This window comes from Aquarana catesbeiana, linkage group LG12 (assembly GCF_042186555.1).
Source record: "Aquarana catesbeiana isolate 2022-GZ linkage group LG12, ASM4218655v1, whole genome shotgun sequence".
Classification (NCBI taxonomy): Eukaryota; Metazoa; Chordata; class Amphibia; order Anura; family Ranidae; genus Aquarana; species Aquarana catesbeiana.
In genome coordinates this window covers 30198664-30216566 of record NC_133335.1, presented here as the reverse complement: position 1 = coordinate 30216566, position 17903 = coordinate 30198664, and the positions used below count along the sequence as shown (strand labels likewise).

The 17903-nt window shown below is 51.6% G+C and overlaps 1 protein-coding gene across 1 annotated transcript in view; it reads right to left on the bottom strand.

The window, feature by feature from the left end:
• The window catches only part of TAF4 (TATA-box binding protein associated factor 4), a gene marked incomplete in the record, with an annotated part of 77189 nt that extends 60392 nt beyond the window's left edge, over positions 1-16797 (bottom strand). Inside the window, 2 exon segments of the mRNA XM_073607531.1 lie at positions 9906-10817; positions 16084-16797. Of these exon segments, the coding sequence (XP_073463632.1) occupies positions 9906-10817; positions 16084-16372 (1201 nt within the window).
• Positions 16798-17903: the final 1106 nt, after the last annotated feature.

Below are 17903 nucleotides of genomic sequence, written 5' to 3'. Positions count from 1 at the left end.
AACATGTGTAAAGTGCTTTACCAACTTTTACAGTGTGGTTTCTGCAGAAGATTCTTTTATGACCAAAACAGATTTATGACCTCTGGGCTCCCTCTATCCTTCTCAACCACCACCATCCCCTTAATGGATCACTAGCTTTACAAAATAAAAAGAGAATATATATATATATATATATATATATATATATATATATATATATATATATATATATATATATATATATATATATATATATATATATATATATATATATATATATATATATATATATATATATATATATATATATATCTCTCATCGGGTGTCTGATTTGTTGCCCATTTTCCAGAGAATATGAATGATAACACAAAACACTTTTCTTTCACTTATGGTTAGTGTTTGGCTGAAGCCATTTATTATCAATCAACTGTGTTTAGTCTTTTTAAATCATAATCACAACAGAAAACTACCCAAACTACCCTGAGCAAAAGTTTACACACCCTGGTGATTTTGGCCTGATAACATGCACACAAGTTGACACAAAGGGGTTTGAATGGCTATTAAAAGGTAACCATCCTCACCTGTGATCTGTTTGCCTGTAAATAGTGTGTGTGTATATAAAAGATCAATGAGTTTCTGGACTCCTGACAGACCCTTGCATCTTTCATCCAGTGCTGCAATGAAGTTTCTGGATTCTGAGTCATGGGGAAAGCAAAAGAATTGTCAAAGGCTCTGCGGGAAAAGGTAGTTGAATTGTATAAAACAGGAAAGGAATATAAAAAAGATATCCAAAGGAAATGAGAATGCCAATCAGCAGTGTTCAAACTAATCAAGAAGTGGAAAATGAAGGGTTCTGTTGAAACCAAACCACGGTCAGGTAGACCAACTAAAATTTCAGCCACAACTGCCAGGAAAATTGTTTGGGATGCAAAGAAAACCCCACAAATAACTTCAGGTGAAATACGGGACTCTCTGAAAACATGTGGTGTGGATGTTTCAAGATGTACAATAAGGAGGCACTCAAAGAAAGATGGGCTGCATGGTCAAGTCACCAGAAGAAAGTCATTTCTATGCAAATGCCACAAAGTATCCAGCTTACAATACGCCAAACAGCACAGAGACGAGCCTCAAACCTTCTAGCACAAAGTCATTTGTAGTGAGGAGACCAAAACGTAGCTTTTTGGCCACAACCATAAACTCTACATTTGGAGAAGAGTCAACAAGGCCTATGATGAAAGGTACACCATCCCTACTGTGAAACACGGAGGTGGATCGCTGATGTTTTGGGGATGTCTGAGCTACAAAGGCACAGGAAATTTGGTCAAAAATGATGGCAAGATGAATGCAGTATGTTATCAAAAAATACTGGAGGAACATTTGCATTCATCAGCCAGGAAGCTGCGAATGGGACGTACTTGGACATTCCAACATGACAATGATCCAAAACACAAGGCCAAGTCGATCTGTCATTGGCCACAGCAGAATAAAGTGAAGGTCCTGGAGTGGCCATCTCAGTCTCTTGACCTCCATATCATTGAGCCACTCTGGGGAGATCTCAAACGTGCAGTTCATGCAAGACAGCCCAAGAATTTACAGGTACTGGAGGCCAAGAGGAATGGGCAGCTCTACCATCTGACAAGAAGATAAAGAGCCTCATCCACAAAAGACTTCAAGCTGTCATTGATGTGTGTGTAATAAAATATATATATATATATATATATATATATATATATATATATATATACATACATACATACATACATACATACATACACATATACACACACACACGTAAAAAAAAAACTATTATATTCGACTTAATTAATAGCTTGTAGTTTTGCATATAAAAAAAAAAAAAAAATGCATTCCTTTACACTGGTCCGTCACACTTCCATTGCAGTGTAATGAATCTCCCCATTCAAATGCATTAAAAATGTGGCAAGAATGCTTTAAAAAAAAAAAACAAAAAAAAAAATAAATAAATAAATAAATAAAACAGACCTGTGTTGCGTTTTTGAGTCACATGACCCATGAAAATTGCAGCAAAATCTGCAAAATTCACCGGATCATTTATCAATAACAATCTGCCACATTTAAAGGGCGCATACTGTGTATGTACACAGGTTATGGGAACCCTGCAAATTCCACTTTCTTCACATTTACCTCGAGCTCTGCTTTAAAAGAAAACACAAAAGAGAAAAAAAAAAAAATCCCACACCAAAACTAGGCACACGACTCAGACTTCTCAGATTAGAACATGGAACATGTCAGATATAGCACATGATGTTTTTCAGGCTGCGACTCCAACATCAGAATTATCACACCACAGAAATTTGTTATACAAGAAAGCCGACTGTAGCTGTAGCTTGGTTCTGTGCCACAAATTCCAGATTGATAAGGAACGGGTAAGACTATAAAGTGAAAGAATTAAGAGTTCTACAACTTCCTACAGGCAAAGGAGGAATCACAGAGGAAAGCACACACTGCGCCCCATTCCTAAAGTGATTAAGGGGGCCACCCTTCCCGCTCGCCACCAACACAAGAGGGGGCCTCCTTCCCGCTGGCCGCCAACACGAGAGGGGGGGGGGGGCCTCCTTCCCGCTGGCCGCCAACACGAGAGGGGGGGGCCTCCTTCCCGCTGGCCGCCAACACGAGAGGGGGGGCCTCCTTCCCGCCAACACGAGAGGGGGGCCTCCTTCCCGCCAACACGAGAGGGGGGGGCCTCCTTCCCGCTGGCCGCCAACACGAGAGGGGGGGGCCTCCTTCCCGCTGGCCGCCAACACGAGAGGGGGGGGCCTCCTTCCCGCTGGCCGCCAACACGAGAGGGGGGGGCCTCCTTCCCGCTGGCCGCCAACACGAGAGGGGGGGGCCTCCTTCCCGCTGGCCGCCAACACGAGAGGGGGGGGCCTCCTTCCCGCTGGCCGCCAACACGAGAGGGGGGGGCCTCCTTCCCGCTGGCCGCCAACACGAGAGGGGGGGGCCTCCTTCCCGCTGGCCGCCAACACGAGAGGGGGGGGCCTCCTTCCCGCTGGCCGCCAACACGAGAGGGGGGGGCCTCCTTCCCGCTGGCCGCCAACACGAGAGGGGGGGGCCTCCTTCCCGCTGGCCGCCAACACGAGAGGGGGGGGCCTCCTTCCCGCTGGCCGCCAACACGAGAGGGGGGGGCCTCCTTCCCGCTGGCCGCCAACACGAGAGGCGCTGGCCGCCAACACGAGAGGGGGGGGGCTCCTTCCCGCTGGCCGCCAACACGAGAGGGGGGCCTCCTTCCCGCTGGCCGCCAACACGAGAGGGGGGGCCTCCTTCCCGCTGGCCGCCAACACGAGAGGGGGGGGCCTCCTTCCCGCTGGCCGCCAACACGAGAGGGGGGGGGGCTCCTTCCCGCTGGCCACCAACACGAGAGGGGGGGGGCTCCTTCCCGCTGGCCGCCAACACGAGAGGGGGGGCCTCCTTCCCGCTGGCCGCCAACACGAGGGGGGGGGCCTCCTTCCCGCTGGCCGCCAACACGAGAGGGGGGGCCTCCTTCCCGCTGGCCGCCAACACGAGAGGGGGGGCCTCCTTCCCGCTGGCCGCCAACACGAGAGGGGGGGGCCTCCTTCCCGCTGGCCGCCAACACGAGGGGGGGGGGGGCCTCCTTCCCGCTGGCCGCCAACACGAGAGGGGGGGGGGCCTCCTTCCCGCTGGCCGCCAACACGAGAGGGGGGGGGGCCTCCTTCCCGCTGGCCGCCAACACGAGAGGGGGGGGGCCTCCTTCCCGCTGGCCGCCAACACGAGAGGGGGGGGCCTCCTTCCCGCTGGCCGCCAACACGAGAGGGGGGGGCCTCCTTCCCGCTGGCCGCCAACACGAGAGGGGGGGGCCTCCTTCCCGCTGGCCGCCAACACGAGAGGGGGGGCCTCCTTCCCGCTGGCCGCCAACACGAGAGGGGGGGGCCTCCTTCCCGCTGGCCGCCAACACGAGAGGGGGGGCCTCCTTCCCGCTGGCCGCCAACACGAGAGGGGGGGGCCTCCTTCCCGCTGGCCGCCAACACGAGAGGGGGGGGCCTCCTTCCCGCTGGCCGCCAACACGAGAGGGGGGGCCCCTCCTTCCTGCTGGCCGCCAACACGAGAGGGGGGGCCTCCTTCCCGCTGGCCGCCAACACGAGAGGGGGGGCCTCCTTCCCGCCAACACGAGAGGAGGGCCTCCTTCCCGCTGGCCGCCAACACGAGAGGAGGGCCTCCTTCCAGCCACTTCTCCCATTACCAGTCTAAGAGGGAGCTTATTTCATTGATAGGTATTGTAAAATGGGGCACCAACCAATGTAAAGCGACATTCCTCCCACTGACCACTAATGTAGGGAGCATTCCTCCCACTGATCACCAATGTAGGGAGCATTAATCCCACTGATCACCAGTGTGAGAGGTTACTTTCCCCTAACCATCACTAGGAGGGAACACTACAATTTTCACTGACTGATTTTCTTTTCTCACCATTATTACCGAAAATAAATTTTATCATATACAGCAACCCTGGGTGTCAAAGACACTACTGCTTATTCCTTTATGTAATCCTATATCTGCAAGCTACTGTCCACACTAAATGTACCGTGAGATGTAGATTAAATAATTATTAGCTGGAATTCCTGGAGACCTGAAAAGTTATTTTAAGGGTTCCTCTATGTGAAAAAAATTTCAGGACGCCAGTTTTAGAGTGACTCAGTAAAAAAGGCGCTCAAAGTTTTCAGAAAAAAAAGATAGGTCACAGGAACACAGGGCATGGAGAGAGAGTTCTGCAAAAATGAAGCCGAGATAAGAAATAACGATGTTTATAGCTGAGCTCCATTCATCTAGACACCATCAAAGAGTCCCCCCCCCCAACTCCTTTCCTGGGAGATGCACAGCAGCCTGTGACCACAGACCTTTACTGAATTGACAACACCAAGACGATTTTTTGAAAGCGTGAGGGAAGCCATGTGACCACAGCAGCCAATCAGATTGCAGCTGTCAATTTCAAACATACTCTATCGGGAAGTCAGCTGATCTGACTGCACGAGAAAACACACGTTACCTTCACCTAGTTATTAGAACACAGCTACAGGGGAGTTCAAAATCAGGAGAAGGAGAGATACTGGTTTATGGCAACCAAAAAAATAGAACTTAAGTTTGCAATTCTAAAAAAAAAAAAAAAAAAAAAAAAAAAAATACTTTTTTTTTTTTGAATTGCAAACTTAAAAGGGGTTGTAAAGTTATTTTTTTTTTTTTTTTTAAAAATAACAAACATGTTATACTTACCTTCACTGTGCAGCTCGTTCTGCACAGAGTGGCCCCGAACCTGGTCTTCTGGGGTCCCTCGGCGGCTGTTTCAGCTCCTCCCCGCAAGCATTTACCACCTTCATGCGAGCTCCCTCGCACGGTGGTGAGTGCTTGCGGGCGCGCTCCCGTGATACAGCCGGCGGCTATAGCCGCTCGCTGTATCACTCGGCCCCGCCCCCCGGCGCGCCGCGTCATCGGATGTGATTGACAGCAGCGCGAGCCAATGGCTGCGCTGCTTTCAATCCATCCACTGCAGCCAATCAGCGACCAGGCTGAGCTGCAATGAAGCTGACGAGGACGAGGAGCGAAGATTCGAGGCGTCAGGTAAGTAAAACGGGGGGCCTGGGGGCGGCGGTACTGTCAAAAGTTTTTTCACCTTAATGCATAGAATGCATTAAGGTGAAAAAATTTTTACCTTTACAACCCCTTTAAATATAAAATGCTAAAGAAGTTTGCAATTCGAAAAAAAAAAAAAAAATATATAATATAATATAATATAATATAATATATATATACACACACATACATACATACACACACACACATTTTAAAATGAATTAAAAAAAATAGATAGAGATCTGTACTTGTGAATGGTGTTCCCTGCGATAAGCTGCGGGACAAAAAAAAAAAACATTGAAAAGCAACCGGAGACTGACAGCTCCTGCAGCCATTTACAGCCGCCAGCCTGTAGCTGCTAAAGCCGCGATTACCTGCAAGTGATCAGCCCTGAACGCAGACTCATTGCTTTCAAATGGTGCTTACTTCTGCAGCTAATTGTGAGGAACCAAGCTCAGGTTCCCTTATGAAATTGAACAATGCGAATGGGGCTTAATGAGGGTGACTACGTTCGCTCTACATGGTCCCACTGTATGGAGAAATGTAGCCACCCTCCTGAGACGGGCTCAGCGACAGATGGCGGAGGTACCCGTCTGAGCGAAATAAAAAAAAAGGAGACACACGCACAGTGGAATCAGATGCAACCATGGATGGAATTTGTAGTATAGTGAGAGCGCACACGTGACTGCAATACACCACAAAAACAGAAGTGAAAGGAAAAGAGCCTCCTTGGAGGAAACGGTATGTGAAAATAGAAGAGGATTTGAATAACGGACAGTGATGTAGTACTGTATATGCTGGACTGAGATTTTATTTTTAATATGCAGTATTTAGGGACACTTTAAAACATCCAAAGCAAAAAAAAAAAAAAAAAAAAATATATATATATATATAAATCTGAACCTTCAGATGTTCTGGCTACATGTCATAGGAGGACAACACGCATCATCCTTTGAGTTTGTATGGAGGAACTGCTCCAGCAACCAAACACAAAAACCTAGTGGGGGAGAGGGGAGAGGAGAGAGGGGAAGAGAGAGGGGGAAGAGAGAGGGGGAGAGAGAAAGGGAGAGAGAGAGAAAGGGAGAGAGAGAAAAAGGGAGAGAGAGAAAAAGGGAGAGAGAGAAAAAGGGAGAGAGAGAAAAAGGGAGAGAGAGAAAAAGGGAGAGAGAGAAAAAGGGAGAGAGAGAAAGGGAGAGAGAGGGAGAGAGAAAAAAAAAAAAAAAATCGATTTAAATCTTGAATCGAGAGGTCAAATCGATTCAAAATTTAAGCAAATAGTTTGTTTTTTTTCCACCGCGCCAGGGGCATGAGCTTTTAGGCGAGGCCGCGGCTTTGGCCGGAAGCCGCAGACTAGGCCGAAGCCTCGCCTGAAAACTCATGCCCGCAGCGCCTGCGGACCGGCGCTGACACCGCGCCGGGCCTGAAGAGCTGCGGGCAAGGAGTTTTTAGGTGAGGCCGCGGCTTCGGCCTAGTCCGCGAGGCCGAACGCCGAGGACTCGCCTAAAAGCTCATGCCCGCAGCGCCTCGGGACCAACGCGGTTTCCAATATATTGATAGAGAGATAGATAGATATATCCGATACTGAGCATTTGCCCGAGTACTTGTACTCGCTCAAATGCTCCCGATGCTTCACCCGATACCTGTACAGTCAGCAGTGATCGGTGCGTGGAGGAGTTACAAGCTTCTCCCCCCCGCGGCTTTCAGCTCCTTTAGTGAAATTTATACAGTGGTGATCAGTGCTTGTAACTCTCCCACACACGATAAATACTGACTGTCACAGCATCCTCCTCCATGCCGTTCTACTGCCCCCCTCAGTTCTAACTCCATGACCCCTCCGTTCTGCTTCTGTCCCCCTCCATGTACTCTTCCTTTTCTGTATGGACAGAGTCAGCTGACTCTGTCCATTCACATAACTGAAACATTGTAACCTCCTGTGATTACGATGTCTCAGTTTATGAATGGAGAGGAGCCGCTGTCTTCTCTCCATTCATTTTCAGAGCAGCTGAGGCTGCAGAGAAAGGGACCAGGAAATCGATATCCTCGGTCTCTTTCTCTGTCTCAAGGGGGAGATATCAGAGGTCTGTTAAGACCCCTGATATCTCACCAAAGCCCCCCAAAGCTGATAAAAAAAAAAAAAAAAAAAAACCCAAGTATTGCAATAAATAATAAAAAAAATAATACAAATGTAAATAAAAGACACACAGAAAAAAAGAAAAAAAGTATCGGTACTTGTACTCGGTCCTAAAAAAAGTGGTATCGGGACAACCTTGATAAAATTATATATATATATATATATATATATATATATATATATATATATATATATATATATATATATATATATATATATATATATATATATATATATATATATACACACACACACACACACACACACACACACACACACTTTCTATTTATAACGGGACACAATTCTAAAAGATTCAAGGAATAAAAAAAAAAAAAAAAAGAGAAGGAAGGGAGGAAACAAAAAATAAGAACATCTAAAACACAATGCAACCGATTTGGATGCCATTTGTACCAGAGAACACAAACTAAACAACAAACAAAAAAAAATTCAAACTAAGTTAAAAATCTAATAAGGAAAATAGCATTCCAAACAACAAATTACAATCTGAAGTTTCTGCAGTAGCTTGTCTTTTCAAGATCAGCCAGTTCTCTGACTTCTATTTACAAAAGTGAGTTTGAGAACGTTAGTTTTAGGTTCTGGCGACATGAATGGGTTAATCTGACAAACATAAAAGATCAAAAGAACCGTCTGCAAGCCTTGAAGCAGTGAAATATGAGTGGTGTTGATCCGGTGTACACCCACCGAGCAGGAAGGCACACAGGGACAAGGTGGGCTGAGGGTACTCTAGGTGACTAGGATGAGAACTCTTCACAGGACGAATAGATTACACAAACGCTCCCGGAGTCTTACTCTTTCCAAGCTGTCAAAATGCTGCCCCATGTGACCCTCATAGAAAGCTGCGGAGCAGCCAGTGGCTTTCAGGGCCGGGTTACAATGATTGGTTGGATGAACAGGCACATGTAGTATAAACACAGCTAGAAGGGGAGGGGTACACCCAGCACGCCTCTCCCAATTCACAAACCATTCAGCTGGGACTTGTCTTGCAATGTTGAAGAGGTTATGTAGCTTTTCCAAGTCGCTTCTTCAGCTCTAATGAGTGCCAGGAAGATACCCACCCCAATCCAATCACAGCAGATTGTACAATCCAAGCACAGGACCTTCTCAGACAATCTACATCTACATATGCCATGGAAATTGGACTGAAGCACCTGTGCTACCTGTGTGAATATAAATTCTGGAGTATCGTCCCGACACGCATTACTACTGAAGAAGCTGCTTGGATAAGCTGTGAAATATCTACTGGTACAATCATTTTTAGTGAAGATTTGGAGGTAGGGAAAAAACAACTGGACACCCATGCAGGGGGGTCAAAATAAAGAAGCGTAAAGTAGTAATGCGAGTAGGATCACATACAACATAGCATTTTCATAGGATAAAATGTCAATGGTGCAACCTTGAGGCGGGGATGTGGGCCTGTGTAGATAATCTAAGTCCAGGGACTTGAACATAGCTGGGAAACACCTATTACATTACAGAACAAGCCCAGCTGAATTCAACCAACTAGATATACCATGACCTGAACCAAGGAGACCCTTCATACACATTCCATGACCTGGACCAAGGAGACCCTACATACACATTCCATGTCCTGGACCAAGGAGACCCTACATACACATTCCATGTCCTGGACCAAGGAGACCCTACATACACATTCCATGTCCTGGACCAAGGAGACCCTACATACACATTCCATGTCCTGGACCAAGGAGACCCTACATACAAATTCCATGACATGGACCAAGGAGAACCTTCATACACACATTCCATGTCCCGGATCAACGAGACCTTTCAGAGACATTCCATGACCTGGATCAATGAGACCCTTTATATACATTCCATGTCCCAGATCAACGAGACCTTTCAACACACTCCATGACATGGATCAATGAGATCCTTCATACATATTCCATGTCCCAGACCAATGAGACCTTTCAGACACATTGCATAACCTGGATCAATAAGACCCTTCATATACATTCCATGACCTGGATCAATGAGACCCTCCATACACATTCCATAACCCGGATCAATGAAACCCTTCATACACATTCCATGACCTGGATCAATGAGAACCTTCAAAGACATATTCCATGACCCGGATCAATGAGAGCCTTCACAGACATATTGACCCAAAGTCAATGTCGTTTCTTACCTGGAGGAAGCTGAAAGTTTTGGATGTTTGGTGGATTCTGTGGAGGCTGTGGTACCCGTGGCGCTAACATAGGTGGATTTATGGTCGCCCTGATGCCACCAACAGGTGCTGTAGGAGTCCTTGGCAAGCTTAGAGGCACAGTGCTGACTGTAGGTTTGCCCATTGCTGTTGGGGTGCCAGGACCAGGAGCTGCTCCTCCAGGGCCTGGATGTCCTGCTTGCATAGTCTGTCCAATAACCATATTCCCAGGGGCAGGCTGACTCTGTTGAGGAGTCTGAATAATAGTTTTAGGGGACTCTGATTTGATCACCTGGCTAGGTGCCGGGCTGGGCTGGCTGTTCATTTGCAAAGATACCCCACCAGGAGCTGGCAAAGGGGAATTGATCACAGTATTGCTTCCGTTCTGGGTGGCTGGCACTCCCTGATGCACAAGAGGTCTCACCAGCGCTACAGTAGTGGGTACACCTGCCATGCCTGCGGGCTGTCCAGCTGCCGTCGATGCAGATGAGGAGATGACAGAGGCCGACACATTGGTTGTTGCAAGGTAAGAAGTCTGGATCACTGTATTGGCAGCTGTGTTCACAACGCCCTTGGTGACAGGAACAGGGCCATTGACAAGATTAACACCAGGCGTCGGGTTACTGTTCCCCTGAAATGGAGCTCCATGTCCCCCAGGTCCATGAGAATTTATAACAACATTATTTCCATTCATGGTCTGAATGGCTGCAGGTTTGCCATTACCTGAGCCGTGGTTGGGCAAAGCAGTTACAATGTTACCAAGGACCCCAGCTTTGGCCTGACTGAGCGGTCCTCCCGTCTCTGATCCAGCAGACTGAACTCCATCCGGCTGAGGGGCTGTTTGCGGTCGGGTGTTGTTAATGACGCCTCCTTGGACTCCAGGTACAGCTGCTCCTAGGAAATAAAAAAATATGGTGAAATAAAAATGTATTGTTTTTTTTCAATAAACAAGAGAACGTAAAAAGTGACAACAGCACACCCGCAAAGCAACTGTCTAACGAGAGAACTTGATAAGGACTAATGTACATCATTGAGGCGATTGAGCTTACTTTAATCTCTATACATACTGAAGCCATAGGCTATGGCAGATCCCAAAATAGGACAAATACAGGTTAGTCACTCCAATGTAAAGCAGCAAAAGGACACATACATATTTATCAGGGTTATGTGCTCCTTGAAGTTGGCTGCATTTCATAGTAACCAAAACATCTTCTGTTTCTTCACTGAAGTGTCTCACCAATAAAAACCATGACACCTGTAACCTAAGCTGCCCCTGTACATCAGAGGGGACCTCTGTATAAATCCCCAAAATGAATACCAAAGGTGGAGGATGTGTCTTAGAATGCCTATGTGTCCCATGAACTCCCTTCTGTCACCGGAGATTGTGATACACCTTTGAAAGCCCATGGAGACCCTTGTCCTCTACAGCAGCCACTCTCAACCTTTTTTTACCATGGAGGAACCCTTGAAATAACTTTCTGGCCTCAGGGAACCCCTACTAATGAATACTAGATCTACAGCTTGTGGTACATTAGTGTGATAGTCAGTGGGAAGAATGCCCCTTACATGTATGGTTGGTGGGCACAATGATCCTTACATGTATGGTCAGAATGAGCCTCACCAGTATCATCACAGTGGGAAGAATGCTCCTCACCAGTATCATCAGTGGGAAGAATGCTCCTCACCAGTATCATCACAGTGGGAAGAATGCTCCTCACCAGTATCATCACAGTGGGAAGAATGTTCCTCACATGTATCATCACAGTGGGAAGAATGTTCCTCACATGTATCATCACAGTGGGAAGAATTCTCCTCACCAGTATCATCACAGTGGGAAGAATGCTCCTCACCAGTATCATCACAGTGGGAAGAATGCTCCTCACCAGTATCATCACAGTGGGAAGAATTCTCCTCACCAGTATCATCACAGTGGGAAGAATTCTCCTCACCAGTATCATCACAGTGGGAAGAATTCTCCTCACCAGTATCATCACAGTGGGAAGAATGCTCCTCACCAGTATCATCAGTGGGAAGAATTCTCCTCACCAGTATCATTGCAGTGGGAAGAATGCTCCTCACCAGTATCATTGCAGTGGGAAGAATGCTCCTCACCAGTATCATTGCAGTGGGAAGAATGCTCCTCACCAGTATCATTGCAGTGGGAAGAATGCTCCTCACCAGTATCATCGCAGTGGGAAGAATGCTCCTCACCAGTATCATCACAGTGGGAAGAATGCTCCTCACCAGTATCATCACAGTGGGAAGAATGCTCCTCACCAGTATCATCACAGTGGGAAGAATGCTCCTCACCAGTATCATCACAGTGGGAAGAATGCTCCTCACCAGTATCATCAGTGGGAAGAATGCTCCTCACCAGTATCATCAGTGGGAAGAATGCTCCTCACCAGTATCATCAGTGGGAAGAATGCTCCTCACCAGTATCATCACAGTGGGAAGAATGCTCCTCACCAGTATCATCACAGTGGGAAGAATGCTCCTCACCAGTATCATCACAGTGGGAAGAATGCTCCTCACCAGTATCATCACAGTGGGAAGAATGCTCCTCACCAGTATCATCACAGTGGGAAGAATGCTCCTCACCAGTATCATCACAGTGGGAAGAATGCTCCTCACCAGTATCATCACAGTGGGAAGAATGCTCCTCACCAGTATCATCACAGTGGGAAGAATGCTCCTCACCAGTATCATCACAGTGGGAAGAATGCTCCTCACCAGTATCATCACAGTGGGAAGAATGCTCCTCACCAGTATCATCACAGTGGGAAGAATGCTCCTCACCAGTATCATCAGTGGGAAGAATTCTCCTCACATGTATCATCACAGTGGGAAGAATGCTCCTCACCAGTATCATCACAGTGGGAAGAATGCTCCTCACCAGTATCATCACAGTGGGAAGAATGCTCCTCACCAGTATCATCACAGTGGGAAGAATGCTCCTCACCAGTATCATCACAGAGGGAAGAATGCTTCTCACCAGTATCATCACAGTGGGAAGAATTCTCCTCACCAGTATCATCACAGTGGGAAGAATTCTCCTCACATGTATCATCACAGTGGGAAGAATTCTCCTCACATGTATCATCAGTGGGTAGAATCACCCACCCCTTACTAAAATGCTCCTTGGTGTCAGTGGTTACCTATCTGAAAGGCAGAAATACCTCATTGCTCAAGGACCATGTAGCAACCTCTAGACTAGAGAAACCCTGGCTGAGAAAGGTTGCACTATGACTGATGTCACCGGGACCTTAGGAAGCTTTATTCTAGGCTCTGTGCCCCGCCACCCTCACCCAACACCACTCATCTCCGTGCAAGGGAAAGGAGGTCTATGGTCAGCAATGAGGACATTCCTCCCTTTTCAAGTTTACTGGAAAACCAGGACAGTATGCCAGACTAGTCCTGGTAACCCCGGGCATTACCTGCCCCAGATGTTTCAGAAGGACGATGGGTTCAGCAGTCAGACCCCAAATGACTCGACCCACACAGTGGGTGCCACAATGGTATGTGGTAGTTGTCACAGCCCTGGCACCCCAGGAAGAGATGGCAGCTGCTACCTTCCAAAAGCTACTTAAGATAAAAGCTGGCATGGCCGCTTTCACTCCCCCGGGTGACACTGGATGACTGCCAGAGCTTCCCGTTTCTACTGCCAAGTATGCCCACTCGTCTCAATCAGCCAATGTGACATTGCAGGCCGCTCTCAAGCTTGTTGTTGGGGTGCAGCCAGAAAACACACCCCCGCCACCCTCAGGGCACAGCCGGAAAACACACCGCCGCCACCCTCAGGGCACAGCCGGAAAACACACCGCCGCCACCCTCAGGGCACAGCCGGAAAACACACCCTCGCCACCCTCAGGGCACAGCTGGCAAAGACTCCTCGCCACCCTCAGGGCACAGCCAGAAAACACTCCCCCCCCCCTGCCATCCTCAGGGCACACCCGGAACACTCCCCCCCGCTACCCTCAGGGCACACCCGGAACATTTCCCCCCCCTCGCCACCCTCAGGGCACCTCCAGAAAAACTCCCCCCCCCCCCCGCCACCCTCAGGGCACAGCCAGAAAACACTCCCCCCCCCCCCCCCCGCCACCCTCAGGGCACAGCCGGAAAACACTCCCCCCCCGCTACCCTCAGGGCACAGCCGGAAAGCACTCCCCCCCTGCCACCCTCAGGGCACAGCCAGAAAAAAACTCCACGCCACCCTCAGGGCACACTCCTGACACAACTTGCACACGTCTTTCACACTCATTGCACAGCAGGCGATGCCAGGACATTCCCCATATATTTCTTAAAACAAACCCGGGCTCCCAAACAGCAGAGATATATCTGACCCCGGGTAACCCTTACAACTGCCAGAGCTTCCCACTACTAGTGCCAGGTATACCCAGACATCACAAGCTTACCAGACAAACCCCTGCAGCCAACATGACATTGCTAGCTCCTCACCGGGCCGATAGCAGCATATTGCCAGGGTACAGTGGCTGGCATGCTCCTGTCACCCTCATGGCACTGCCAACATCCTCCTGTCACCTTCAAAGCAAACGTGGAACCCATCTTTCACCCTTGGAGCACAGTCAGCTTGCTCTTATCACCCTCTGGGCACAGCTGACATGCTTCTGTCAACCTCATGGCACACCGAGCACAGTTTGCATGCTTTTGTCACTCTGGGCTTACTTCTGTCACCCTCAGGAAACGATCAGCAAGCCCTTTTACCCTCTGGGCACAGCTGACATACATCCGCCACCATCTGGGAATGCTCTCGTCACCCTCCTGGCCCCCCTTTCACCCTCTGGGCACACCTGGCAACACCTTCACCCTCCAGGCACCCCAACGGCACACCCGGCATCCCCCCCTTGGCACCCTACATCACCAGCCAGGCACACCTGGCACCCTCCCATGACCCTCTGGGCACACCTGGCAGCCTCTGTCACCCTTCAGACACACCTGGCAGCCTAAATCACCCTCTGGAAACCCTCCAGGCATATCTGGCCCCTGCGGGCACACCTGGCACCCGCCATGGCCCTCCGGGCACACCTGGCACCCGCCATGATCCTCCGGGCACACCTGGCACCTGCCATGATCCTTCGGGCACCCGCCATGGCCCTCCGGGCACACCTGGCACCCGCCATGGCCCTCCGGGCACACCTGGCACCCGCCATGGCCCTCCGGGCACACCTGGCACCCGCCATGGCCCTCCGGGCACACCTGGCACCCGCCATGGCCCTCCAGGCACACCTGGCACCCGCCATGGCCCTCCAGGCACACCTGGCACCCTCCATGGCCCTCCAGGCACACCTGGCACCCTCCAGGCACACCGGGCAGCCTACATTACCCTCTGGACACCCTCCAGACATACCTGGCCCCCTGCGGGCACACCTGGCACCTGCCATGGCCCTCCAAGCACACCTGGCACCCGCCATGACTGTCTAGGCACCCGCCATGGTCCTCTGGGCACCCGCCATGGCCCTCCGGGCACCCGCCATGGCCCTCCGGGCACCCCTGGCACCCACCATGATCCTCCGGGCACCCCTGGCACCCTCCATGGCCCTCCGGGCACCCTCCATGGCCCTCCGGGCACACCTGGCACCCTCCATGGCCCTCCGGGCACCCTCCATGGCCCTCCGGGCACACCTGGCATCCTCCATGATCCTCCGGGCACACCTGGCACCCTCCATGATCCTCCGGGCACACCTGGCACCCTCCATGATCCTCCGGGCACCCTCCATGGCCCTCCGGGCACACCTGGCATCCTCCATGATCCTCCGGGCACACCTGGCATCCTCCATGATCCTCCGGGCACACCTGGCACCCACCGTGATGCTCCGGGCACACCTGGCACCCTCCATGAACCTCCAGGCACCCCCAGGTCATAGTTGGCATGCTCTTGCCACCCTAGGGTGAAGGCGGGCAGCAGTCATCCCCCGGCACCCCCAGAGAGATGACAGCGGGGTGACATACCTGCACAGACCCTCGCCGGGCCCCTGTCACCCCCCAGGGTCACCCTCAGACCCCCGTTCCCTGACCCCGGACCCCCTGGACACCCCGGGGTGATGAGCCCCCTCCAGTCTCCTCAGGGTCCCCCCCCTGGGTGACACACACCCGTTCCCCCCCTCCTGGCTCCCCCCCTGGCCCAGCCCGCCCCTCTCACCCGTCTTGGGGAGGTCCTGGGGGAGTCCGATCTTGGCCTCCGGCTGTCCCCCGGCGGTGGCGGCGGCCCCTACCCCGGCAGGGCTGGCAACATGGTTGGCGAGGGCCTGGCTGCGGACCTCGGGGGGCCCCGGGTGCGGCTGTGGCGGCTGCTGCGGGTGGTGGTGGTGATGATGGTGGTGGGCGGCGGCCGCCAGCTCGGACTCCAGGGAGCCCACCAGATCGCTCACCACTTTCTCGTCCACGTCCGTGTTGAAGAAATCATCCAGCAGATCCGAACCCGCCGCCATCTTTACTCCGCCGCTCAAACTCAAGAGGGCAGCGACCTACTGCGCCTGTGCGGCTGGCCCAACACGTCACGGGCACCGAGGGAGCCCATTGGACGGCGGCACCCTACATAAGGCGAGGGCAAATGGCTGCGAGCGGGATTTGGTGGTGCGGAGGGCTGAGGAGAGGAGCGGGGGGAGGGGAAGGAGGAGCGGGGCCTGGCGGGAGGGTGAGGGGAGTCCGGGATCGGAGGTGGAGAGCCGGGGACGGGGTGACGGTGAGGGGATCCGAGGAGCGGGCGGGGGGGAGACGAGTCTTTGTCTGGAACATTCAAAATGGCTGCGGGTGAGCGGAGCGCTACCACACCTGTCCGGGACTGAGAGAGAGAGCGGGGAGCCGGGGACGGGAGAGCCCGCGCCTTTCTACTACACACCCCGGGGGCGGGGCCGGGACACCCGCAGGGGGGCGGGGACACACGGGAGGTGCGACGGGGTCATTTCCGGGTGAGCGGGAGACATGGCGTTCCGGGAGAAACAAGTACCGACCGAGACCGGGAGAGACCACCGGGGAAGACGTGTACCTACCGAGACAGACCACTGAGATATCTACCTACCGGGGGATCCCCCCCCAATACTGTACACCGGGAGATCCCCCCCCAATACTGTACACCGGGAGACCCCCCCCAATACTGTACACCGGGAGACCCCCCCCCTAATACTGTACACCGGGAGATCCCCCCCCCTAATACTGTACACCGGGAGATCCCCCCCCTAATACTGTACACCGGGAGATCCCCCCCAATACTGTACACCGGGAGATCCCCCCCCCAATACTGTACACCGGGAGATCCCCCCCAATACTGTACACCGGGAGATCCCCCCAATACTGTACACCGGGAGACCCCACCAATACTGTACACCGGGAGATCCCCCCCCAATACTGTACACCGGGAGATCCCCCCCCAATACTGTACACCGGGAGATCCCCCCAATACTGTACACCGGGAGACCCCCCCCCCCAATACTGTACACCGGGAGATCCCCCCCCCCAATACTGTACACCGGGAGATCCCCCCCCCAATACTGTACACCGGGAGATCCCCCCCCAATACTGTACACCGAGAGACCCCCCCAATACTGTACACCGGGAGATCCCCCCCCAATACTGTACACCGGGAGATCCCCCCCCAATACTGTACACCGGGAGATCCCCCCCAATACTGTACACCGGGAGATCCCCCCCCTAATACTGTACACCGGGAGATCCCCCCCCAATACTGTACACCGAGAGACCCCCCCCAATACTGTACACCGAGAGACCCCCCCCAATACTGTACACCGGGAGACCCCCCCAATACTGTACACCGGGAGATCCCCCCAATACTGTACACCGGGAGATCCCCCCCCAATACTGTACACCGGGAGATCCCCCCCCAATACTGTACACCGGGAGATCCCCCCCCAATACTGTACACCGGGAGACCCCCCCCAATACTGTACACCGGGAGATCCCCCCCCCCCAATACTGTACACCGGGAGATCCCCCCCTAATACT